The following is a 26,464-nucleotide window of genomic DNA, read 5'->3' as shown; positions in this document are numbered from 1 at the left end:
ACTCTAGCTCTTTCAGTTACAATTTCGCTTATCAGTTATACTTGTCATGCCATTTTTTACTTACTCCGACGTGGCAATGAGCATTTCCACGAGGCAAATTGTCAAAGTTAAACACCATAAGTTTTTGACCATGATTGCAAGATTATAATAGTTCTAACCCTTTACCCCTAGCTCTTTCAGTTACCTTACACTTTTCATGCAATTTGGTATTTACTGTGATGTGGCAATGAGCATTTCCACGAGGCAAATTTTCACAGTTAAACACTAAAAGTTTTTGACCATGGAAGCAAGATTCTAATAGTTCTAGCCCTTTACCACTAACTCTTTTGGGTACAATTTTATTTTTCAGTTATACTTCTCATACCATTTTTTACTTACTGTGACGTGGCAATTAGCATTTCCACGAGACAAATTTTCAAAGTTAAACACGTAAAATTTTTGACCATGCGACCAAGATTCTACTAGTTCTAGCTCTTTACCATAACTCTTTCAGCTACAGTTACACTTCTCAGTTAAACGCGTAAAGTTTTTGATCATGCTAGTAAGTAGCACCGTCCCACTGGATAGGAGGACTCACCACCTCCGTTAAAACTAATCTTGCCGTATAGGGCGACCCGAACCTCATCGGGTGGATGGAGCCCACCCCAGTGGTTAGTAAACCTCAGGCCTAGAGTCAGTTGGGCTAGCGACCCTCCACCTGAAAACAATTACTACGTAAAGCGATAAATCAGCCTCGGGTACGGACTCTATTTTAAGATCATGACCACAGTGCGTCAACGGACATGCTGATTGACCAAAGGGGACTAAGAATAGCTACCTGGAATTTCTTAATCCTGAAAGCAGCTGCAGCAAAAGACCTCCTATCAAGAGAACTAATCAAGAATAAGATAGCTATTGCAGGGCTTGCCGAGACCCACATGACCCTAAGTGGTGAAGAGCGAATAGGCGATAACCACTCATTGTTCGAGTCTGGTGGTTGCACAACAAGGAGCGGTTTTCAGCCTTGTGCTCAACAGCCTAGCAAGAAAGTGCCTGTTGTTCGACGAAGAAATCTCGGACAGACTTATGAAAGTATGTTTCCAGCACAAAGATGGCAAAATGACGGTTCTAGTGTGTTAAGATCCGACGAACGATTTCGATGATGACGCCAAAACAGAATTTTATGCTGAGCTCTCCAGAACACTCGCAAGCGGATTCCCCCACGACATCTGCGTCCTGCTTGGGGACACTTCAAGATAACAGTAAGAGACGACACAGGCATACGGAGAGCCACCATAGGACGCCTAACGGCCGTTCTCCTTAATGAAAATGGTCTGCGCCAACTTGAGCTCTGCAGATCTCACGAGCTTGTTGTTGCAAACGCGTAATTCCAGCGCAAAACCTTCCACCAATATACATGGTTCAGCAACGGCGGTATCACGAAAAAAATAATCGACTATTTTATCATTTCGAAGTGCTGGAGGTTGTCGCTGAGGAATTGCAGAACGTACACATAAGCCGAGCTTGGAAATGCTGACCACAGACTTCTCTGTGCTGAAGTCCAGCTTTGCCTGAGAGCCCAGCGGTCAGAAACAAGGCCAACATTTATTGATGTCTTGAAACTGAAGGAGTTAGACGCCAAGCGAAAGTATGCCGTCTAGATGTCGATCCGATTCGAGCTACTTCTTACTCTCGTGAACAGCGAAGATGTCTTGAAGTATTTTAAGACTCAAACGCATGAAGCCACGCAACTAGTCATAGGCAAAAAGAGGCGCCCCAAGAAAACTTGGATTTCAGAAGAAACTTTGCATGTCATAGAAATGAGGCGGAAAGCATTACTACATGGTGACATGGTGTCCTACAGGACGCTAAATGGCATCCGCAACAAGCTCATACACCTTGACCAAGAGAATCTCGTCCAAAAACAAGCTAAAGAAATCAAGAAAGTGGCAAGGAAGAAAGACATAGGCAGTCTTTTCAAGCATCTTCGATATCTCACTGACAGCATGGCTCCTACAGTGGGACCTGTCGTTTCAAGAGACGGGACTCTTCTTTCGGAAGAAAGAATAAAACTGCTTCCCCTGTGGTAGCCAACGAAATACTCTGTCAGTCTCCCAGCCCAGCCATCGAAGTTGGCGATCTTCCCACGAATCTACTTAGCACCTCAGAAATAAGACGCACGGTAAATAAGCTGAAGAACAGAAAGGCTCCTGGTGTATGCGGCATAAGTTGAGAGTTGCTGAAATATGTGGGCCCGTGCTCCTTCTTCTGCAGACTCTCTTTTCTGTTTTGTGGGAAACGGAGATCACTCCAGAAGACTGAAGAAGAGGAATCATCATCCCCTTATGGAGAAGGAAAGGCATGTGAAGTCACTGTGCAAATTACCGGAGAATGACCCTTCTCTCAGTACCTGAAAAAATCTTCTGAATAGGGCTTCTGGATCGTTGCCGAAACATTATCTGCCGAATCTGAAGACCAAAACAAACCGGTTTTATGCCAGAGCGATCGACCATAGAGTAAAAATTCACAGCCCGTCAAGTAGTCGAGAAGACCAAAGAGTTTCGATAGAAAGTATTCATCGCCTTTGTCGACTTCCGAGCTGCTTTCGATTCAGTCAACCGGAATGCCCTGTGGTTCATCTTGAAGTACATCAGTCTGCCAGACAAATACTGCAGACTCTTTGATGCACTCCATCACGGAACAGAAAGCTGCGTCCAAGTAAACACCCGAAGAAGCCCGTTCTTCAGAATTTATACAGGGGCTCGGCAAGGTTGTGCCGTTGTGCCCGAACTGTTCAATGTCATCGTAAGCCTCGTCATGATGAAGATGACCTCAAGGCTTGGATTTGGACTTAAAGTTGACGATCGCATCCTTTCGGACCCTGACTTTTCCGACGACCTGGAGCTCATGGCAGAATCCATGAATTAACAGGTGGAAGAACTTCACATCCTACAAGAAGAAGCTGCGAAAGTAGGACTATAGATCAACTGGGATAGAACCAAGATTATGGTCGTTGATCCATCTTCTAGCATCGCCAACCCTCCTCTGACCCTGGACCAAAAAACTACTGTCGACGTGGTCCAACAGTTCACATACTTGGGCTCTGTGATTGCTGCCGGCGGCTCCCTTCTCCCTGAACTACAGGCAACAATAGCCAAGGCATCTGCTGCCACGGGAAGGTTAAATTGTCACCTATGGTGGAAATCAAGTATTAGTCGAAACACAAAGTTGCGAATCTTCAACGCCCTGGTTGGGTCTGTAATTCTTTATGGAACAGAAACCTGTCCGGCCACAATAACCGCTTTCGAGACTGTAGACGTATTCCAGACGAAAAGCCTTAGGAGGATAAAAGGCCTGAGATGGTTCAATTTCGTCAGCAATGAGAAGTTGCTAAAAAAACGCAGCAGACACTATTTTTCATCCAAATTGTGAAGTGCACTTTACGATAGTACGGTCACCTCCTTAGAATGCCATCACATCTACCTGCAAAAATCGTATTGGAATTTAACCCCACAGAAGCTGGCTGGAAACGACCCCGCGGAAGACCGAAACACCAATGGTCCGATAGTCTTTTAAAATACATGAAACTGGCAAATATCGATGTGCACGACGCACCAGCGTTAGCTGCTGATTGCAGCAGTTGGAGGAAGCTGACGTCACCCTCTACGTTGAGCTACACTCGGAAGGAGACGTAAATCAAAGTCATTTGTTACTTACTGTGACGCGGCAATCAGAATTTCCGCGAGGAATATTTTTAAAGTTAAACACGTAAAGTTTTTGACCATGAAAGCAAGAATTTTACAGATTTGGCCCTTTACTTCTAACTCTTTCAGTTACAGTTACAATTTTCATGCCATTTATTATTCTTCTAGAGGGCTAGAGGGCTAGAACTATTAGATTCTTGCTTGCGTGGTCAAATACTTTACGTGTTTAAATTTGAAAATATGCCTCGTGGAAATTCTGATCGCCGCGTCACAGTAAGTGACAAATGGCATGTGAAGTTTAAGTATACCTGAAAGAGTTAGAGATAAAGGGCAAGAACTGTTAGAATCTTGCTTGCATGGTCCAAAACTTTACGTGCTTAACTCTGAAGATATGACTCGTGTAATTCTGATTGCCACGTCACAGTAAGTAACAATTAGCACGAGAAGTATAACTGAGAAGTGTAACTGTAACTGAAAGAGTTAGAGGTAAAGGGCTAGAACTATAAGAATCTCGCCTGCATGGTTAAAAACTTGAAGTCTTTAACTTTGAAAATTTATCACGTGGAAATGTTAACTGCCACGTCACAGTAAGTAACAAATGGCATGAGAAATATAACTGAGAATTGTAACTGTAACTGAAAGCCTTATAGGTAAAGGGCTAGAACTATTGGAGGGGCGATTTCAGAACGTCCTGTGGTAAAAACAATTTGAGGGGTTATTTCGGACGGTCTTATGGTAGAAATGGTTTGAAGGATTACGTCTGACACAATTTGAGGGATTATGGTAGAAAGGATTTGATGAGTTATTTCAAATGGTCCCTATAGTACAAACGATTTTAAGGATTATGTCTGACACAATTTGAGGGATTGACAGCCCCTAGGGTAGAAAAGATTTAAGGAATCATTTCAAAGTGTATCTATTCTAGAAAAGATTTGATGGGTTATTTCCATAACGAACACAAATTTAACAAATTAAACGAAACGAATTTGAACGAAACAAATTTAAAACAAACCTACTTTGTTAAAATCTAGTTCAAAATAACAATATTGTTGGCTGAATATCCTGCTACGATTACTCTCAAACTTTGATTGACCTTTTCTGTTAACCTGAAAGGTTCAATTGACCAGCAGGGCGACTATTTAAGTAAATAATCACTGCATATGAGTTTTATACAAATGGGAGATTAAATACTATGCAAAATTTACATAGGATGGAATGCTTAACAATAGTAAAGACGCGTTTGATTTTCACTCACCCTTGTCGAACTGTCAAGCTTCATTTTGACAGTTCGACCTGTTGTTTGGTCTCTAATTTCAGTTAGTAGAGAATTTAGAAAAAAATACATTAAGGAAGTTGGTAGGAGGATACGAATATTCCCAAAGTCTTGATCAAGATCGAGCATTTTCTGATACGATCTTCTGTCACAGAAGGTTAATGAAAATCGCACCCTCAGATTCAGCGTATCAGAGGACCCGATCGTACAGTTTGCAAGCTCCTATCTGCACAAATGTGTAATTTTGTATTTTTTGGCAGAAGAAAGATCACGAATGCGTGTTTATTATTTTTTTTCCATGGGTGATGGACCCAGTGGGGTCAATGTTCCTATTAACTGAACAATTGTTTAGGGTCATGAAACTATTGTTAATAGATGCATTTTGACTTTTTGAACATCTTTTCTCTCTTGCCAAATTATCGCAAACTCGCTGTTATGGAGTTATTATATATTTGCACATTAGGGGGGGGGGATAAAGCATAAAATATATTAGATACAGCAATGGTTAGTTTACGTATTTAATATATGCTATGCTTTACCCCCACCCCCCTGATGTGCAAATATATAGCCCAAATTTGTTTCTAAACTATTACAGATTCGCAATTTCAAATATCCGATCAACGAAAACGGAATGTTTTCGTTGATTGCAAACGAATCATTGAAAATGATTGCAATTCTATATGTGTAAATACAGGATTTGGGGCGGAATAGCTCCATAACGGTGAGTTTGCGGTAGTTTTGCAAGAGAGAGAAGATGTTCCAAAAGTAAAAATGCATCTATTAACAATGTTTCATGACCCTAAACAATTGTTCGAATAATAGGAACATTGACCCCCAGTGGTTCTAGAATATAGGGAGATGGCTCAATTGAACGGAAACTAAAACTTCTAGGGCCGTTTTTAAGTGACCAGAAAAATCGGAGGGCAACTATGTCCCCTCCCACGCTCATTTTTCCCCAAAGTCACAGGATAAAAATTTTGAGATAGCCATTTAGTTCAGCATTGTAAAAATATCTAATAACTATGTCTTTGAGGACGACTTAATCCCCCACAGTCCCCGAGGGAAAGGATGCAAGTTATGAACTTAGCCCATTGTTTACATTTAGCATTGGTTATTCGTGCCCATTGTTCACATATAGTATTGGTTATTCGTAAGTATACAGACGTTTTTAGGTGGATTTTTTCTGGTGGAGGGGTCTGGGAAATTGAGTTACGTAGGAAGATCTCTCCATGGACGGGTTTTCCATAAGAGAAGAGATTTTCCATGAAGGGGGCGCTGGATTTCCCAGCATTACTTAAAAAAGAATCAGAAATTAAATGAAAAACAAGTTTTTTCAATTGAAAGTAAGGAGTAACTTTAAAACTTAAAATGAACAGAAATTATTACGTATAGGAGGGGGTTCATCCCCTCGACAAGCCTCGCTCTTTACGCTAAAGTATTTCTAGTAATTTCAAAAGAGATATATATTCTAATTAAACGGCCTTTGTGATTCAAGAGTTATTCTTAAATAATTGGAACAAAATTCAAACTTTAGCGTAAAGTGTGAGGTATTGACGAGGGGGTGAATCCCCTCATATTGCGTATATGAGGAAGTTTGCCCCCTCGTCAATACCTCGCTCTTTTTGCTAAAGTTCGAATTTTGTTAAATATTGACCAATATAAGCAATAATTTGTTTATGTTATTTTCCGGCTAATCTTAGCATTATATTTCATCGTAAGCAGCTTCATCACTATTATTTTTATGTGATACTAAACCAAAGATATTGTATGTCTTCGGCTTGTGGTTATTATTAAGTAAAAAGCAAGTTTTTCCATTGAAATTGAGGAATAGCATTAAAAATTAAAACGAATAAGTTATTACGTATATCGTTTAAAAATCTTTTCTTTCATTCATTTCTGTCATTTGAGAATCGCTCAACTTGTAACTTTAATTTCCATAAAAATAGTTTCGACCTCTTTGGCCGTTCTGTTACTATGCCTTACAAGATTAGTTCCGCAAATATCGCTAATTTAAGAATCTTTCCATGGAGAAATTTCTCGCAGGGGCAGGGAATTTTCCATGGAAGGTGAGCTGGATTTCCCAACATTATTTAAAAATAGTCAGCAATTAGATAAGAAAAAAGTTATTTCGACAAAAAGTAAAAAGCAACTTTAAAACTTAAAACGAACAGGAAATATTACGTTTATGAGGGGGGTACTTTCAGTTAAAAAAAATTGTTTTTTTTATTCAGTAAAGAAATATATTGACTACGCGAAATGGTTCCTACAGCTTTCAATTAATTTCCTTTTAACTACTAAAAGTACCCTTTTAACTTAATTAAATAAAAAACAAGTTTTTTTTTTACTGAAAGAAAGGAGCGACATTAAAACTTAAAACGAACAGAAATCAATCTGTATATGAAGGGGCTGTTCCCTCCTCAACGCCCTGCTCTTTACGCTAAAGTTTGACTCTGTCTCTCAACTCTACTTTTTAAAAACTTTTTTTCAGAAAAAATAACTTTAGTGTAAAGAGCGAGGGGTTGAGGAGGGAACAGCCCCTTTGATATACGGATTAATTTCTGTTCGTTTTAAGTTTTAATGTCTGTCCTTACTTTCAGTTCAATTTTTTTTTAATTTAATTTCTGAACGTTTAAACTAAATTTGCATAATTAAAAACGAAACTTGCATATTCATTTTTTTTGGCTAAATGGCTTTCTCATTGTTTCGATCGGACTGTTTTGAGAAAAAAGGAGTAGGGGAGGAGTCCCAGTTGCCCTCAAATTTGTTGGTTAATTAAAAAGGCAACTAGAACTTTTAATTTTGTTCGAACGTTCTTATTAGTAAAAAATATACGTAACTTACGAATTAACCTACGTAAAGAACTTATATATTCGTATATTTTTATTACGTATATGAGGGGGTTCGCACCCATGTCAATACCACGCTCTTTACACTAAAGCTTAAATTTCGTCACAATTCCTTAAGAATGACACCTGAATCACAAAGGCCGTAGAATAAATAGTCGAAATTACCAAAAATACTTTAGCATAAAGAGTGAGGTATTAGGATGAGGTGAACCCTTTATGCGCAATAATTTCTAATTTCTTAAAGAAATAATTTCTTTTAATGCTGCTCTTTACTTTCAGTTGAAAATACTTTTTCATATTTATTATTCATTGTTTTTTTTTAAATAATGCTAGAGAATCCTGCGCTTCTTAATGGAAATTCTCTTCCCTGTGACAAATCCCTCCATGTAACCCCTCTCCTCAACCCCTCTTCCCTCCAACCAAAAAAATCCCCCTGAAAACGTCTGTACACTTCCCAATAACCAATACTATATGTAAACACTGCAGCCCCTCCCACGGGGACTATGGGGAGTAAGTCGTCCCCAAAGACATAGTTACTAGGTTTTTCGAGTATGTTCAATAGAATGCATCTCAGAATTTTGATCCGGTGACTTTGAGAAAAAATGAGCGTGGAAGGGGGCCTAGGTGCCCTCCAATTTTTTTGGTCACCTAAAAAGAACGCTAGAACTTTTAGTTTTCGTTAGAATGATCCCACTCGTGCATTTTAGGACTACTGGGTTGATACGATCACCCCTGAAAAAAAAAAAAAAAAAAAAAAAAAATAACAAATAAACACGCATCCATGTCTTCTGGCAAAAAATTCAAAATTCCACATTTTTGTAGATAAGAGCTTGAAACTTCTACAGTAGTGTTCTCTGATACACTGAATCTGATTGTGTGATTTTCGTTAAGATTCCATGACTTTTAGGGGGTTTTCCCCCTATTTTCTAAAATCAGGCAAATTTTCTCAGGCTCGTAACTTTCGATGGATAAGACTTGATGAAACTTATATATTTAAAATCAGCATTAAATGCGATTCCTTTGATGTATTTATTGGTATTAAAATTCCGTTTTTAGAGTTTTGGTTATTATTGAGACGGGTTGCTCCTTACTACAGTTCATTGCCCCGAACTGTTTGATACTGAGATAGGCAGAGGCGAAATTTCTGTAATCAGGTGGGGAGACAATGGATGTTACCAACTAGCTGGTCATTTTTAGCAACGAATTTGGGCGACAATGCAATCATTCTTGCATTGAATATTTCAACCCTATGTCCAAGGACCCTCCTCAGCAATACAAATGAGAAAAAACAACTTACAAGAGGATAAAATCTATAAAACTAAAATGAACAGTTTTTCAAAACAGTCCCAGCATAAACAAATTTGTGTATAAAGCATTCAAATTTACAAATTCAATTAATTTGTAATTTTAAAAATTATATTTATTTTATTTAATTTTAAAAATAAAAATTTAATTAAAAATTACCTTACGAAATATTATAAAAAACCAATAGATATTAACACAGAACCTGTCACAAATAGACCTATAAGATCAGCAGCGAAAAAAGCTAGGCTGGCATCAAAAACCTGTTTTTAAATCATTTTCTTTCATTTCAATTAATTGCCTCGTTTCATAACAATTTGTTTATCAGTCCTGGTTGAACTTCGCTGAGGTAAAGATGCTGGGACTGTTTTGAAAAACTGTTCATTTTAGTTTTATTGATTTTATCCTCTTGTAAGTTGTTTTTTCTTATTTGTATTGCTGAGGACTGCCCTTGGACACAGGGCCGAAATATTCATTCTAATTTGTTTCCCAATGTCTAAAAAAATTCCCTGTTGTTCTTCTTGTTTTTTGTGTTTGTGACAAGGACTTAGGTAGGTCAATACTGCTAACTAATTGACAGAGGAATTTCTGATTTTAGTGTTTTCTTTGTGTTTTGTCTCCTCTCTCTTTTTCTCTTTTAATTCCGCTCCTCAATACAGCGTAGTCCCTTACTGAAATTCTACACAGCCATTGACAGGGAATTAATCGAAAAACTGGTATAGGAAGACATAATCATGCAAGTTAACAATCTAAAAGATACCGATGTCTCCTAAGTAGATACCGACGTAATGGTTTTAGGCGTTTACCCCCTCCCCTCCGGTGATTACCCCAAGAAAATACCCCCCCGCGCAGAAAATACCCTTGGAAAATATCCCCACGTAAAATACCCCCTGTGGAAAAATATTCCTCCGAAAATATCCCCCGTGGAAATATCCCTCTAGAAGGGGGGCTTTGAATTTTTGGGATTGGAATTGGAATAGGGGAAGGAATTTTGCTACTTGTGTATTATGCGCCACTCAATCATGTTCACACTGTATAAAAGTCGAAAACAAACCGGTTTCTTCGTTAGTTTTTTTTCAGCTTAGCGCGAGACAAAACAAATACATGTGACATAATATATGGGAAATATATAATTTGGGAAATATATTTGTATATGAGTGGGGGGGGGAGTAAAAGTATTTGGACAGTTTGAAGTCAGAAAGCAATTACAACTTCATAGTATGCAGGTTAATACCCCCTCCCCTCTTAATATTGGTATTTCAAGGGGGCGCGTAACATTGTCAACAAAAGCGATGGTCACTGTTACTGTCAGTTAAAAATATTGAATCGTTCTTTACCTAGGCAGTGTTCTAAAACCTAACAAGTATTGCTGTAAACAGATCTGGCGAGGCCTGGGTTGGGTACCAGTCGAGAAAAGCCAGGCTCTGTCGACATCTTGAAAGATCCCATTCTTTAACTTTCTTATAATTGTGTTGCGGAGCAACACTACTGCTTTCGTAGTTTTTTTTTTTTTTTTCACTGTGATCAGTGACCTGTAGCTCCGAAGTGGTAAGAGTTAAAAATTTGAGATTTTCAGAGGGAAGGGAAACGTGAAACAGAGTAAAAAAGTTCCAGAGAAGTTCCTAAAATTTCTAACAGTTTTCCATAAAAAAAAAAACCGTTTTTTTCTTAGAAACTGTGCGTTCGATGTTTGGCGTCAAGTTAAGACGACCCTAGCTTCGGAAATAAACTTGTTAGAAATACAGTTATGCTGAACTCATGTAGAACTTTCATTTGTCTCTTCGAGAACCGGAGCACAAAATTCCGTAGCTCTTACAGATTTCCCGGAAATAATTCCGGAAAAGTCCATCTTGTTGCGATTTTTTTTGAAATTTTCTCAAATTTTCGATTTTGATGTTTCCTATATTTTTTATCGAGTAGTGCTATGAAAAGTATGCAAGAAGAAGTGAAGTGTTCTATATACCAAGTTGCTTCGTTCTGTAAGAAATAATTACCGAAGTTTCGACGTTCTAGAGGTAACTTCTGTTCTGGACCAGCTAGAATTTTTTTTCCAACGCAGTTCGACAGGTCTCGATCTCCTAACAACTGGAGCTTACAATAGTTTCTCCGAAATAAAATTCCTTCTTTGGGTTTTTCTATTTAGAAGTTTTGTCATGCCCTCGGGGCAATTTAAATTTTTTGGTGAATTTGGTTTGTTTTATATTTGCCTAGTTTAGACCATCAAAAGTTAAGCAGAAAACTATAAGACGTTATTTCCGTATCTCTTTGAGATTTCCCGGAAATAATTCCCGAAATGTGCGTCTCGAAACATAATACTTCGAATTGGCGTCAAGTTAAGACGGCCCTAGTTTCGGAAGTAAACGTTTTAGAGATAAAATAATTATGAACTCATATAGAACTTTTATTGATGTCTTCGAGAACTGAAGCATGAAATTCCGTAGCTCTTACAGATTTCCCGGAAATAATTCCGGAAAAGTCAATCTCGTTCCGATTTTTTGAAATTTTCTTAAATTTTCGATTTTGATGTCTATTTTATATTTATCGAGTAGTGCTATGAAAGTTATGCAAGAAGAAGTGAAGTGTTCTTTATACGTTATGTTGCTTCGTTCTCTTAGAAATAATTTCCGAAGTTTCGACGTTCTAGAGGTAACTTCGGTTCTGGGCCAGCTAAAAATTTTTTTTCTCGTTTATTTCTGGACCAGCTAAACATTTTACCAAACTCAGTTTAGTAGGAGCTCGAAATAAAACCATATCAAAGATGCTTCAAGATAACAATCGAAGCTGCATTAGAAAAATGTCCTCTGAAGGACATAATGGAGACTGTTGCTCCGCAACTGTGTCCCGTAGGGCACAGTTGCACGTGTTGCTCCCCAACTGTGCCCTAAGGAACAGGGCACAGTTGCTGCAACACGTCCCGTTGCACAGGCAACGGAGGTCTAGTTCTATACTGAAGTGACACTTGGTTACCTACGAATATTAGGGAGCCCATAAATTTACTTGGCTTAAAATAAAAACCCCAGTGAAATCATCCGCCTCCTCTGGAACTTCATTGAACATATGAAAAGTCAACAACTTCACTGCTTACGAGGTGACAGTCAACAGCTTCACAGTGCGTAGGTGATATTCAGCAAATTACAGACAAGCAGCTTCTAAAATTCACGTTCAAAAAAGGTTTAGTCGTCGCGTTTGCCAAAGACCAACCTCACAAGGGATATACCGACAACTTCTTCTAGTTGTTCAGTATAGCACTAAATCAACTAAAATATCACAACCATAGGCAAGCATTTACGAAAAGAGAAGAAGGCTCAATAAGGCCTAAAAAACGGACGAGACTGAAGTCAAGTAAGTCATTATTTGCTGGTTTCTTTTTATATTCACCATCGTCATACTTGTTCAATAAGGTCTAAAATAAAAGTCACCTTTAATTATTAAGATTCAAAACGCTCTTCACATAATAAGTCTTTGAAAATGACTGTATTAAGCTGTTCTCAAACTACCCACAAAGTATTGACTGGGCTTATAGATCCCAAACTTGAAAAAGAAGTTTCAACCCATTTTCTCTCGTAGATTACCCCCTAATTCAATAGATTTTCTGAACATTGCAAAACATTGTTCATGAAAAAAAAAAACGGATAAAACCCACAAACAAACAAGTAACAAGAGAATTCAATCATAAACAGACACCAAACTACTACTAATCATATTTAATTGCTAGAAAATTTTCGCTCTTTTCACTGGCTTAAAAGAAAACTGCATTAATTGTCTATACTTACAAGAACTCTTTATTTTTTCAAAAGTTTTCTTGTTGGCACCCCACTCAAGAAATAATGTAATTATCTTAAAAAAATACGTCCAAGAGACCATGAAATTAAATTACATGTTTTACGACAGAAAGACAAGAATGAAAGGCCTTTCGTTTGCTCTTTAGTTTATTGATAAAATATTAGAGACTGGTTTGTCTATAATTCAGTGTTTAATAGATTAAGTTAAATTTTTGAAAACAAAAAGTTCGGAAATTTTCTTTAATTGTGAAAAATCATGCGTGATTTTAAGAAAACCAGTTCATTCGTATCATGGTTTTTCCGCATTAATCTTAAGAAATTCGAATAAATTTTAATAAATCTACTGAAAATCTTCCAATAAAAACTTAGATTCTGTGTTCTTTTAATTTTTCAAATATATTTTCTTAAGAATTGGAGAAACGTTTTTCATTTTTTTTCTCCTAAAAAAAGAATGTAAACAATTTTTCAATTCTTGTGAGGTTCTTAGACTGTCTCATCCCATATTCTTTATCATAGTCTACTTTTTTTTCTTTTCATAAGTTCCTTAATATTACCACTTTCTCACTTAGAAGTTAAAAACCAAGAAATGCGAATATTTGCTCAAAGTTAAATTTAGATCGTCTTGAGGTGTTGTATGTAGATTGTAGACATAGTGGTGCTGTTCGTTTACAAAATGCTTCGACGTCATTTGGCTGATAATTCTTTGTCATCCCTCGGATGGTATCCAAATAAGCAGATGCATTTATGTCCCCATAAGCAGTGGCAGCTGATAATCTGCAAATATATATAAAAGAAAAACATAGGGAAGATACATTCTTACTTTCTGAATAGACACATCCAAAATATTATCAAGTACGCTCCTTTTGCTACTATAAAACCATTCACAGCAATACAGGGTCTTTAAAGTGGAAATTTTGTCAATAGTAACCGATGCTGCAAAAAATAAAATTTAATTTATAGTTTTATGTTGATTGAAATCCATCCTGACTTTAAATATGATAAAGCTTATTGTGTCTATAGTTACCCATAGACCTAGGTAAAATTGGTGCAAACAGTATTACTGGCTTTCATATAAAGTGAATATACCACTCGATACCTTTTTTAATGCTGTTTACAAATATAATAATCGCTACTACTGCAAATTCAAATTTAAGCACTTTTTGACCTCTTAATAATGACCTATATATGGGGTCATTACAAATCTGTAATAGTTTAGAAACAAATTTGGGCTATATATTTGCACATCAGGGGGGGTGGGGGTAAAGCATAGCATATATTAAATACGTAAACTAACCATTGCTGTTTTTTTTTTTATGTGTTTGTGCTGTTGCACTGGTGATCTCTCTTCTCATTAAAATTCGATGTGCACAAACACATAAGAAAAAAAAAAAAAAAAAAAAAAAAAAAACACAGCAATGGTTAGTTTACGTATTTAATATATGCTATGCTTTACCCCCCCCCCCCCCCCTGATGTGCAAATATATAGCCCAAAATTGTTTCTAAACTATTACAGATTTGTAATGACCCCATATATAGGTCATTTTTAAGAGGTCAAAAAGTGCTTTAAGAGGTAAAAAAGTGCTTAAACCTGAATTTGCGGTAGAAGCGATTATTATATTTGTAAAGAGCATAAAAAAAGGCACCGAGTGGTATATTTACTTTATATGAAAGCCAGTAATACTGTTTGCACCAATTTTACCTAGACCTAAACGTAGGAGGAAGTTTATTTTGAAAACGATTAAGGGCCAAAGCCTCCAGAGTCATTGAATCTATTGTGCGACAACTGGGCTACATGCTGCGGATAAGCTCCAAGATTCGACCCTGAAACTGAGTGTGTGGTCTTCAACTGACTTTGATTGCCGTTCTTAAGTAAGTTTATTTACAGTAAAGCAAACAGATAAACAGATTTTGAGGACGCAATGACTAGACGTACGAAAAAACGAAAAAGGGAAAAAATTGTCACAGCAAAAAAAACAAAACGAAACCAAAATGATTTTAATAAGTAATTTAGTTTACCTATTGTTGCTAAAAAGAGGGATATATTAACAGGATAAGCTTGTTTTGGTGTTACTTGGTTGTTTTACATTTGCTGTTTTTATTCTTTCATAGGCATGTATTTTGGGGGTGATACCTGACACGGGGATGCCATGGATATTCTGTGGTAGCCACAACACTGTGCTGGGTAGAGAATTTAAAGTGGCGAAACCCTATGTAGGCCAGTGTATTCTCCTGATGAGCCCTTGTGTTGGGTTGTTGCCTCTGAATTATTTGTCTTTTTAATTTTTTCTATTGTTTGGTAAATGACGACCTATACTTATTGACGACATGACTGCCTGTCCATGGATTATTCTTTATGGTTGATTGCGTATGGCTATGCTGTTTGACCTATGTGATTGTATGGATGAGTAGGGTTAAGGCCTCATTCAAGTGCTGGTCTATATTAATCACTAATTTAGGAAAACAGTCTTCCTTTTCTCCTTCTGTCTCTCTCTCTTTTTTTTTTTTTTTGTGTTTGTGCTGTTGCATTGGTGATTTGTCTTTTCATGATATTGTATGTAAACTTAAAGGAAGAAAAAGTGTAACAGAAGAAACAAAACACAAAAATAAAACTATTCAAAAATCAGATTAGGCTTGAATTTTTTTCATGGCTACTGATTTACGCCTTTTGATTTGATTTTTAATAGTTAGACTAAATAAATTTTCTTATGTAATAATAAATAGTGAATGCAATGTGCCTTTTCATAAGAATTAATTGAAAAAAATTTCACAAAATAAGTTTTTCAAAGAAAAATAAAGAACTCCATTAAACCAAAAATGAGCAAAAATAAAGTAAAATAATCTATCAAGTGTAAAACTACCACAAATCAGCATCGATAAATAAATGAAACCCAAAACGAACAGAAATTACAATAAATAACCGAGTCAAACTCAAAACGAGCAGAAAATAACATGAGTAGGGCTCAAAACCCTTATGCCTTCCCAAGGCCAGAACATAACTTGCGCTTTACTGAAAAATATACAACAGAATGAGCATTGTCAGTTTAATACAAATATGCGGATGTTTATTCCTTCAAATGTTAATAATATTTTATTTATTAAGGTTATAAAAGTAAGAAAATTTAAATTTTTTTCAGTGTCTGTCACAAATTACCCTGGAAGGTCTAACTTATTAATGTAAGCAGTTATTGCAATATTGCTTTGTCACCCTATTTACAATCTACATGATCATAGTTCATTTTGATGTAGTTCAGCATCCGCCTAAATATCCCTTGAAATATTCACCTTAATACCGTTAGCTTGTGTAGTAGTAATAGTTGTAGTAGCAGTATTAGCATTAGTAGCAGTATGCACAAAACACCTTTTCTCAACCCCCCTTCAATGCAGGATGAAACTTTTTAATTTAACGCTATCAATCGTCCCTATAGCATTGCTGATATGTCCTTTTGACCACCTATGTGGGCATAGTGTATTTCGGTTTATTTCAATACAGTTAAAATATTGCCCGAATTTTTGCCTTAATACCCTTAGGTTTATTATTATTAATAGTAGCACCAGCAGCTATAGTAGTAGCAGTAGGAGTAGAGTTAATAGTAGTAGTCTTAGCTTAGTAGCATCAGTAGCAGTAGCATCAATAATAATAGTAGCAGTAGTAGTAGTTGTAGGAGTAGAAGCAGGTGTATTATGATGCAAATATTGTTTTTTTGGTTAGTTCAACATCCCCCACAACAAGCATTGTAAGTTTTAATTTCACACATGAAACTGTTCCTAAGATACTGGTTACATGCCCTTTTGGAAACCTATAGACATCACAGCAGTTTTGGTCTTAGTAGAAGTAGTTGCAGTGTTAGTGTTGTATTATTGGTAGTAGTAGCAGTAGTGGCAGCAGTATTAATAGTAGCATGTACGTAATGCCTTTGGTCAGTTTACTACCGCTTTCATGATGCCCCAGAATCATCTTGACCTTGACACCTGACACGTTACACCTGACACCTGAAATCTGATCAGATTTCACCTTGACACGTTAAGCCGTTCCAAAAATATTGTTGATGTGCGCTTTTGACATCCTTTTGACGCCATATTCACATAATATTCTAATCTAAGCCTTAAAAGTTTTTGCAATTGAAATAGTGCTTGGAGTAGTTCAGTAGCAGTAGTAGCATAAGTAAAAGTAGAAGCGGTATTACTGTTAGTAGTGATATATTACCTTTTTGCTAACTGTTCTTCTCCTTTAAATATTCTCCGGAAGTTTCAACTTAATAACCAGATCAATTCTTGAGATTCGCCCTTTTGACAATATGCATGCGTTTAGTGTGTTTTTGATTTAGTTTAAATTCTCCCTCAATATTCTGTCAACGTTTCACCTTCATACGTGCAGCCTTAGTTCAACTAGTATCATAGTAGTAGCGGTAGTAATAGGAACAGTGGTAGCAGTAATATTATATAATTATTAGTAATATCAGTAGTAACAGCAGCATTAATAGCAATAGTAGCACGTACATCTTGCCTTTTGGTCAACTGAACATCCCACTCATGATGCCCCCGAAGTTTCCTCTTGATATGATTAGCCGTACTAGAAAATTGATTTGATTCAACTTTCCCATCAACGTTTCCTCTGATATTTTTTCGATATCCTCAGCACTCGCTACAGAAGTAGTAGTTGTTTTGATAGTAGTGGTAGTAGTTATAGTACCTGTGGTAGCAGCAGAAGCAGCAGTACTTGTAGTATTAGTATCTTGCAAATATTGCCTTTTTAGTCAATCGATCATCTCCCTTATCTTTTCCTGAAAATTCCAAATTGATATATTCAGTCATTCCTAAATTACACCCTTTTGACAACCCATGTATACATAACATATTATGATTTAGTTCAACACTCTCTCAACACCTCTTGAAAGACTCATCTTACTGCCCTTCGTATTTTGGGAAAGTAGAAGTCAAACATGCGTATCTTTACATGCACTCCGTAAAAATCTTATATGCCCCCAGGACGTAACTTAAAGCCTTTATCCCAGGGCTTGGGGGGTATGCCAACCCTGGAGGCATGGTTATATGTTCTTCGGGCTACTTTAAACAAAATTGTCATCAGATAACTTTAATCGAATGCGTTTAGTGAAAAGAGGGGTTGTGGGGGGGGGGCTCGTTAATCTCCATCAATATTGACCCTTAAAAGGACACTAAAACTTTTAATTTCAACCAAATGAGCCAGTCACCTTTAAAGTTTATACAACCATCCCTTCCATAAGAACCTTAAGTTTCCCAGGGGAATAACTTACGACCCTCGTCCTCAGGGTCTGGTGGTTTGTATCAACCCAAAAGCCTTGTTACATGATTATTGTTTTTTTTTTAATAAAAGGACTGCCTCAAAATTTCTATTGGATGCATCTCAGGAAAACACGACTTGTTTGTGTGTGTGTGTGTAGGGGGATGCAGTCTGATCACTTTGACTTCTAAAAAGGGCACTAGAACTTCTAACTACTAATCTAATGAGTCTTCTCCAAAGCGTATACGACCAAAGTTTCTATAAGAACCTTATATGCCCCTAGGGCATAGCTTACAACCCTTGCCCTGAAAGCTGTAGGGGTGTTGTTTTCCTAACGGACATAGTTTCTGGATCGATCAACTACGATGAACAAAATGATCATCTCCAAATTTTGATAGAAGGTGTTAAGGGAAATGATGACCGTGGAGAGGGGATGGTTGCTCTCAAATCACTTTGACTCTTAAATAGGGCACTAGAACTTCCAGTTTCAAATCAAATGAGCAACATCTGAAGTTTAAACGGCCAGGCAATCCATAAAAACCTTATATGCCCCCAGGGCATGAATTACAACCCTATTCTCAGGGCACTGAGGATAGGGGGTATAACTTACAACCCTTGCCCTGAGTTCTAGGGGGGTTGCCATCCTCAAAGACAACATTTCTGGACATAATTGGACGTGTCCGGAAGTGTTTGCGGAAATGATACGATTGGAAATGATTGGGGAAAATGATAGGCGTGAGAGGAGTCATTTACCCTCTGATAGCTTTTGACTAATAAAAAAGGCAAAAGTCTTCTTATTTTCCAATTGAATGAGCCCTTTTTAAAGATTTTATGATAATGCTTCCTATAAAAACCTTATATGCCCCAAGTGTATAACATACAGCACTTGGCCTGAAGGCTATGGAAGGGAGTGGGTTGCTATCCTCAAAGACACAATTTTCAGACCTTTCAACCACGTTGAACAGAATGGCTATATCAAAACTTTTATTTGAAGTGTTTGGGGAAGTGATGGCCGTGGGGTGGGGGGTATTAGCCCTCCAATAAATTTGAACTATTAAAAAGCGTACTAGCCCTCTGAGTTTCTAATTGAATGAGCCATTTTGGATGTTTCTTCGATAACGCTTTCTATGAAACCTTAAATGCCCCCAGGGAATAACTTACAGCCCTGAGGGCTGTGGGGGGAGGTCATCCTCAAAATCATAATTCTGTACTTTTCACCTACGCTGAACAGAAAGACTATTTCAAAATTTAGATTGGATGTGTTTGAGGAAATGGCGATCACTTTTGACTATTAAAAAGGGTACTAGCTCTTTCAATTTCTAATCTAATTAGCCCTATTTGAAGTTTCTATGACAACTTCTTCGATACAAAGTGCGCTGGTCTACAGAAACCAAAAAAAAAATAATATATAAAAATAAATATATAATTAATATGTTGTGCCAATATCGTTCTTTACTTAGGCAGTGCTATTGCGCTGTCTATTATATTCTTATTAAATAGTATTAAATATTCCCTGTATCTACGTTTAAAGCTGACTTTATGTACATGTTTTTTGTCAATTTTTTATTTATTGTTCTTTTTTTTTTGTTCAATTGCTTCCTTGAACGAGTGTGGTGAGCCGTTCAGTTCTGAAATTTAAAGTTTAACTTACAAAATGTTTTCCGACAAACTTCTAAGCAAGGTTTTGTCTCTACTAATGCAAAGGCTGCATTCACACATTATTCGACGCATGCAATCACTCTTTATATTATGTGGCTCTTGAATGCCATTTAAGGCACGGAAGGACCATAGACTTCCAGAAACTGTACGTAAGCCAGATAAAGACTCCTTGTCGATACTTCTAAAGCAAAAAAGAAAATATGAGATAAAAATTAGGGAAAAATAAAAATGACGTCTAACATGTCAAATTAAATAAATAAAATAAATTAATATAAAGTATTGGAAAAAATGAGATGCGGAAGTAGAGGCTGGTGAGAAGATAAAAAATGTTCATGGTTTTCAGATTTTTCTGATGGAATATTTTCATGTTGGATATTTTAAATTATTACGTATACAGATAACGCCTTGTAAGTTATTTATTATAGTTTAAAGAAAACCTTGCTGATGGAGCCTCATAATTGGAATGTCCCTGATTTGCTATTACCCGGCTTAATCTCGATATCTTCTCTTATTAATTTAAAAAAATTCCACAAAACAGGTTTTTCACAGAAAAGTCAAGAGCTTCATTAAGCCAAGAATGAGCAGAAATAAAGTCAAATAATCTCCAAGGTTAAAACCAACATCAATCATTATCAATAAATAAATGAAACTCAAAACGAACAGAAATTACAATAAATAGCCGAGTCAAACTCAAAACGAGCAAAAATTAACAAAAGTAGGGCCCATCCCTTCTCAAGACCAGAACTTAATTTGCACTTTTCTGCAAAAAAAGACAACAAACAAATGACCGTGGATTGCCAGTTTAATTAAGATATACTCATACTTGTTCCTTAATTTTTTGGTAATTTCTTATTTATGAAAGCAATAAAAGTGGTAACATTTATAAACGTATTTTGTTTTCAGCAAAGCGCAAATTATGTAATGATTTGTGTTGGTTTTACGATTTGACTTTATTTCTGTTCATTCTTGGCATAATGGAGCTCTTTACTTTTCTTTGAAAAACTTGTTTTGTGGAAAAAGTTTCTTATTAATTAGAGAAGATATCAAGGTTAAGCCGGGTAATAACAAATCAGGGAGATTCCAGGTATGAGGCTCCATCGGCAAGGTTTTCTTTGGGCTATAATAAAATAACTTAGTCGTAATCTGTATAGTTTGTTTTACATACGGAAAAGAGTGTAAGCACCAGTTTTACTTTTAGCCCCCTCTGAGCCTATATGAGTCTTAGCCCTTCGCTTGAATGGTTTCTTCTGTTTTTTATGAATGTTATTTAATATTGGTTTAAGGTTTGCTCCCTTTGTTTTGTCACAATTAACAGCAATATTGTTATTTGCACTGTCTGGTGCTTTTTTTTAGAGAGACATTACCTTACAAAATTTTTACTTTAGGGGGGGAGTAGAAAAGACTGTTTTTTCCAAAAAAATTCTAATTTCTATCCATGTAATAAAAATTACCTTTCCTTTTTTATCTATCAGGTTCAGGAGTGAGAGGGGGGAGAGAGAGAATGCTTTTTATTCCCCTTCTGCCATGAAGGCACTTGTGATGTATCCATTAGAATTCTTGTGTTCAGAAAAACTAAAGATAATAAATTTCTAAATGAAATTAATAGCCAAATAAAAATAATTAAAAAAGTTACGAAAGATCCATCGAGAAATGCAGTCTTATAAAAATAGACACAATTGTTGTTTGGCTGCTTTGTATTTCCGTTATCCGTTATACTTTGCACTCAATCTTCCAGGGTTTATGAAAATAGCCCATACATTTTTATGGCAAACATTAATGATATTAATTAATTATTAATTTTGGTGAAATTGAAGGAGTTAGTTAATTTTCCTTGGCATATACCTTGTATGATTTATAATAACTTGGCATCGTTTTGGATGAGTCCGTGTCTTAAAAACAGTATGCAAAAACATTACTAATCAAAATTTCGAGAATTTTAATTTTGTGTTCAAATAAGCCGTTCCCCAATTTTAAAGGACTGCTGTTTCGACACGATCAGCCCTGGGGAAAAACACGCTATCTTTCTTCCTGGAAAAAATAAATGCCAAATTCTATATTCTTGTAAATAAAAGCTTGAAACCCCAACAATAGGATTCTCTAATATGTTGAATCTGATGGTGCGATTTTCATCATCTTTTTAGGGGTATTTTTTCCCTTTTTTGGAATTTTTTAGGTAGCTTTTTTTCCAGTCTCATAGCTTTTGTTGTGTTGCTTTAAACTTAATGAACTTCAGATATTTGAAATCAGCATAAACATCCAATTCCTTTTAGTTGTTATCAAGTATCCCTTTTTTAGAGTTCTGGTTACTATTAGACGGTGTTGCTCTTTACTTACAGTTCGTTACCACGAACTGTTTGACAACGGATTCAGAAATCCACTCATCTATGAAAGCCACCTAGGCACGTTCTACGACTGCTTCCCTAATAGCCATTAAAAAAAAAGTCGGTTTTGTCCTTCTGACGAGTGACTAACGAGCAGATTTATTCAAAAACTAAAGTTAAAGTCCAACCCGTCCGATAGACGAACTGATCCAAATAGCTCAAGACAACAGGTTAATAGATAGCTCAAGTTTAATGTCTAAAAGAGACCATTATCATACCCAAAGAGCGTCTTAAAAATATAAGGCCTTAAGACAGTAGTTCAACATAAAAAAGCAAAATATAAGCCAACGAGAAAGCCTTTTCAGCGCATAATCAAACTTGCATCCCATTGAAAATGAAAATCACCACATTTTAGTGATTGTTTGGTTATTTTAGTGATTGTCTTAAATAATCTAGTGATTTTTGTGCTGATTTAGTGACTTATGTTTAGGTAATATAAAATATCGTTAGAAATAGTGATAAATCACAGGGTGGCAACCGTGCGCATAATTCTCTGATGCAAAGGGATGTTGATGAAAAAAAAAATCAAATTATTCCCTTGCATATTAGATAATAGAATCAGGAAGTTAGTCATCAAAGAGAGGTGTATTGGTGTGCCACTCTGGTATATTCTCCAACTGCTCCCTCATGTGCTATTACAAAAAAAAAGAACAAATATTTGTCTGTGTTTTTTTAGGGATTGACAGTATTGATTATTTTTATGCAAGTTATCGCTCCAAGCCGTTAGACATGCAAATAGGAAGAACGTTTCAAAAGAAAATAAAAGAATTGTCAAAATGTCACCTTGCGTAGTTGACAATGGAGTTGGGAATCCAGTCATCAAAGAGGGCTATCCATTCTAGAGGTCCATCTTGTGAGCTTCTTTTATTTGCAGAAGATGCTGTGGTCAAACTCAAAAGGCTTTGAATTACTAGGGCTCCTGAGAATCAAGGAAGGAAAATTAAAAATAATATCCGGTACATAAGCACACAAGACAAATAAATTTTAGAAACTTAGGTGGACTTCAAAATTTCTCGAACTCTAGATAATAGAAAAAATTCCTCTAGACCCTGCAAATAAAACTATTTTAAGAGAAAAATTGTTTCTTATAGTCTTGTATATTGTTTATAAAATGATTTTTAGCTTGTAGAACTATTTATCTACCTTTCTGAAGTCATGCGCTTCCCCTTGACAGATTAATACGCCTTATCTAACTTTTTATTCGTTTATTGTATTTTGTTAACTATATTCAAGCAAATTTATAGTTAACCGTAAGCAGACATTTGCTTAGATATCAGAATGTTTAGATAAAAATTTTCATGCTTGCGTGGCTCACTCACAGGAAAACAGCGGGACTACTTACAAAAATATTTTGATTCAAATTTTTTTGTTTTTGGAAATTAACTATAATTCTCTTGTCAATTTTCTAATCAACTAGTTCATAAGAAAGAAATTAGTTCGAGAATTGTTTACACGTGAGAATCAAACACTACGACTCTACGAGCCTAAGAAAATTTGCCTGATTTGGAAAAATGGGGAAAGCAGCTAGAAAAAGGCAAGTCTTCTTAATGAGAATTACACTAATAGATTTACCATATTGGAGAACCCCCTTGATGAGGCTTCAAGCTCCAACCTACAAAAATGTGGAACTTAAATTATTCCCAGAAGAAAGATAACGGATACGTGCATAAATATTAATTTGTTGAATAATAATTTTTTGTTTCCTAGGGGTAATGATTTCGAGCCAATGATCCTGGAAGATCCATAGAAGGCTCTTTCAAACTGGAATTAAAAGTTCTAGAGCCCTTGTAAAGTGAACAAGCTATTTTGCATTGAGGAAATGGCTTTTTTGCCGTTTGGTGGTATTAAACGATGATTTTGCATAACGGAGGATCAAGGTACTTCAGAAGGGATAGCCCTCTGATGTGTGCCTAGTTGATGATACCCAATACTTTTTGTGAACCTTCCTTAAGAACTTGGTCAATTTTATATTCGCTCAATTTTGACTTAGAGTTTGACTCCATGTTATTAAAATTAAATAAAAAAAAAATTAAAAACATTCCTTAAAACTACTTCAAACGAGAAACCCTTCTCGTGTGTGGGCATGTTATCGATCAATAGGGTGAACTAGTATTATATACTATAGTTGTTCACAGGGATGTGACGCATGGGCAGGGAGACGTCACTCTCCCAATGTTTTCAGCCAGTGATAAAAAAAAAAATGAGTTGGTTAAATAGCTACGCAAAGTATTATTATTTTACTGTCTTTTTTTTCTTTTGTTAGGGTAAATGGGCTAGTGGCAACATATGATGTAAAATCAATGAGAGAAGATCCGTCTCAGTCGGCAAAGAACAAAAAAATGAAGTAATTTAACCCAAGGTAGTCGTTAGAAATGACCGACCCGTCGATAGAACCAATCATCCTCCCCCTACCATTTAGTTAGTGACACCTTTGGTCGATACCAGACCAATTTCACGGGAAGTATTTACTCATGCATATTGACCTTAGCCTGTTATCTCTGCTTACTTCCATCGTAGGGTAACCGTTATACAGCTGCCACTAATTTTTAGTATCCTTTAACCGTAATCGTACCTACTACGGTATCTCCCCCCAAAAAAAAAACAAAAAAATAATGAAAATAAATAGAAATGTAAAATAAATAATATAGGACGCTCTATAGCATACATTTTGCCTATACCTAGAATTTTTGAATATTGGTAGAATACTCCAAAATTCATTCTTGTCTTCATTATTTTTATTTATCATACTTTTTTTTGGCTGTTCAATTTTTGATTTGCAAATCTAAACTGTAAACAGAATCTAATAATTTGCTCTTTCAAGACTCCAGTTTCCATTCAAGTCAAATTCGTACCGTCAAAATAAAAAACTTTTTATATTTGGTGATTATTATAGAAATGGAAGACAAGATCAAGCTCTGTTTTAGTTTATATCACTCATCTCATCATCCACTGTAAAAAAAGACTATGCAATATTTGCTCTATTCAAAATTACGTCTCGAATGACATTACCTTCACTATCAACTATATCATTCTGCAATAGAGGAGATGCATATTTCACGCTTTTAGTGAATGGCTTGAAAAAATATTTCCACAATTTAATATTCCTGCAATTCATCATAGATTGCAACAAGCCCCAGAATACCCCTTCATTTTCAACACTTTTTGCAAGGAAATCAATTTTTTTCACTAAGACTCCGCAGGGCTAGTTCAAGAAAACCATAAAATAGAACACCCGGGACCATTGGTCTGAATATTTTTCGTGTTTTAATCCTCCCTCTTGATCTTGGAAATTCTATGGTCAATTGGTCAATTGGATGGTCAATTGGAATCCTGTTTCTTTTTGGTATTTCGACAACCACCATAGATTTTTGTACTGCAGTAACATGATACTCTCTTTCATCATGATGCTAGAAGTCAGCAAGAACGTCGTTAACGTCAGCATATGGTTTTCAAACTGTGAGCTTTTCAAGTGATGTGAGCTGTCAGATTTGGCAAAGAAGAAGCAGTGTTTATTGAATGCACCTTTTTTGAAGGACTGAACACCAACCATGAATACTTTTGGAGCTATGTACTTTGAAAACGACAGCGCTTTGTCACTATGCCCATGTCACTATGTCACTATGTCACTATGACATTCTGCTTAACTTTTTTAGAAAATTTGAAGTCCATTTCTCGTTTCCAGTGCCTATACATTAGGCCCAGACATTATGTCTCCTCATTGCCTACACATTAGCACATTAAGCAAATGAAATCTGGTCATGTTTATCAAAGGACTCCAGGCTAATGTGAAGCAAGTTGACTGAGGTTTCTTTTAAAATCTATTCCATGAAAGGGACTATTAGTGATTTGGCTTAAAATTTATTCTAATGTCTTAAGCAGTTTAATTTGAAAAGCTGGTTAATTCATAAATTTTTAAACTAAAGCATTTCAATATTTTTCATAAATTGAAACACAAAATAGAAGATTTTAAAATACAAGGACCTATAGATATTTCTTTGTGGAACTGATCATAGATATAAGACTTGAACTTTGTTCAAAAAGGCCGCATGCCTTCCTCCTATTTCCTCTTCATCAGAGAGGTCTTAGCAGAAAGATTTGATAATTTGACTATTTTTTTAACATAAGAATTTCGACAGCTTTTTCCCAGACCATGAACAAAATACAACCTAATTCAAATTTTTACATTTTTGATATTTAAATATATCTCATAACTTTAAATTCCTAAATGGGTTTTCAATTCTTGTAAGAGAGAGAGAGAGAGAGAGAGAGAGAGAGAGA

General features: G+C 36.1%; 1 protein-coding gene across 1 annotated transcript in view; it reads right to left on the bottom strand.

The window, feature by feature from the left end:
• Nucleotides 1-12,047: 12,047 nt before the first annotated feature.
• LOC136044002 (uncharacterized) overlaps nucleotides 12,048-26,464 on the bottom strand; it is a 50,512-nt gene continuing 36,095 nt past the window's right edge. The window contains exons 6-9 of the mRNA XM_065729090.1: nucleotides 25,196-25,290; nucleotides 22,970-23,105; nucleotides 19,798-19,986; nucleotides 12,048-13,660 (exon numbers count right to left, since the gene is read on the bottom strand). Coding sequence (XP_065585162.1) covers nucleotides 13,459-13,660; nucleotides 19,798-19,986; nucleotides 22,970-23,105; nucleotides 25,196-25,290 — 622 coding nt within the window. The 3' untranslated portion in view covers nucleotides 12,048-13,458. The remainder of the gene's footprint in view (nucleotides 13,661-19,797; nucleotides 19,987-22,969; nucleotides 23,106-25,195; nucleotides 25,291-26,464) is intronic.

The sequence above is a fragment of the Artemia franciscana genome, chromosome 2 (assembly GCF_032884065.1).
Source record: "Artemia franciscana chromosome 2, ASM3288406v1, whole genome shotgun sequence".
Classification (NCBI taxonomy): Eukaryota; Metazoa; Arthropoda; class Branchiopoda; order Anostraca; family Artemiidae; genus Artemia; species Artemia franciscana.
This window is presented reverse-complemented; position numbering and strand designations above follow the sequence as displayed.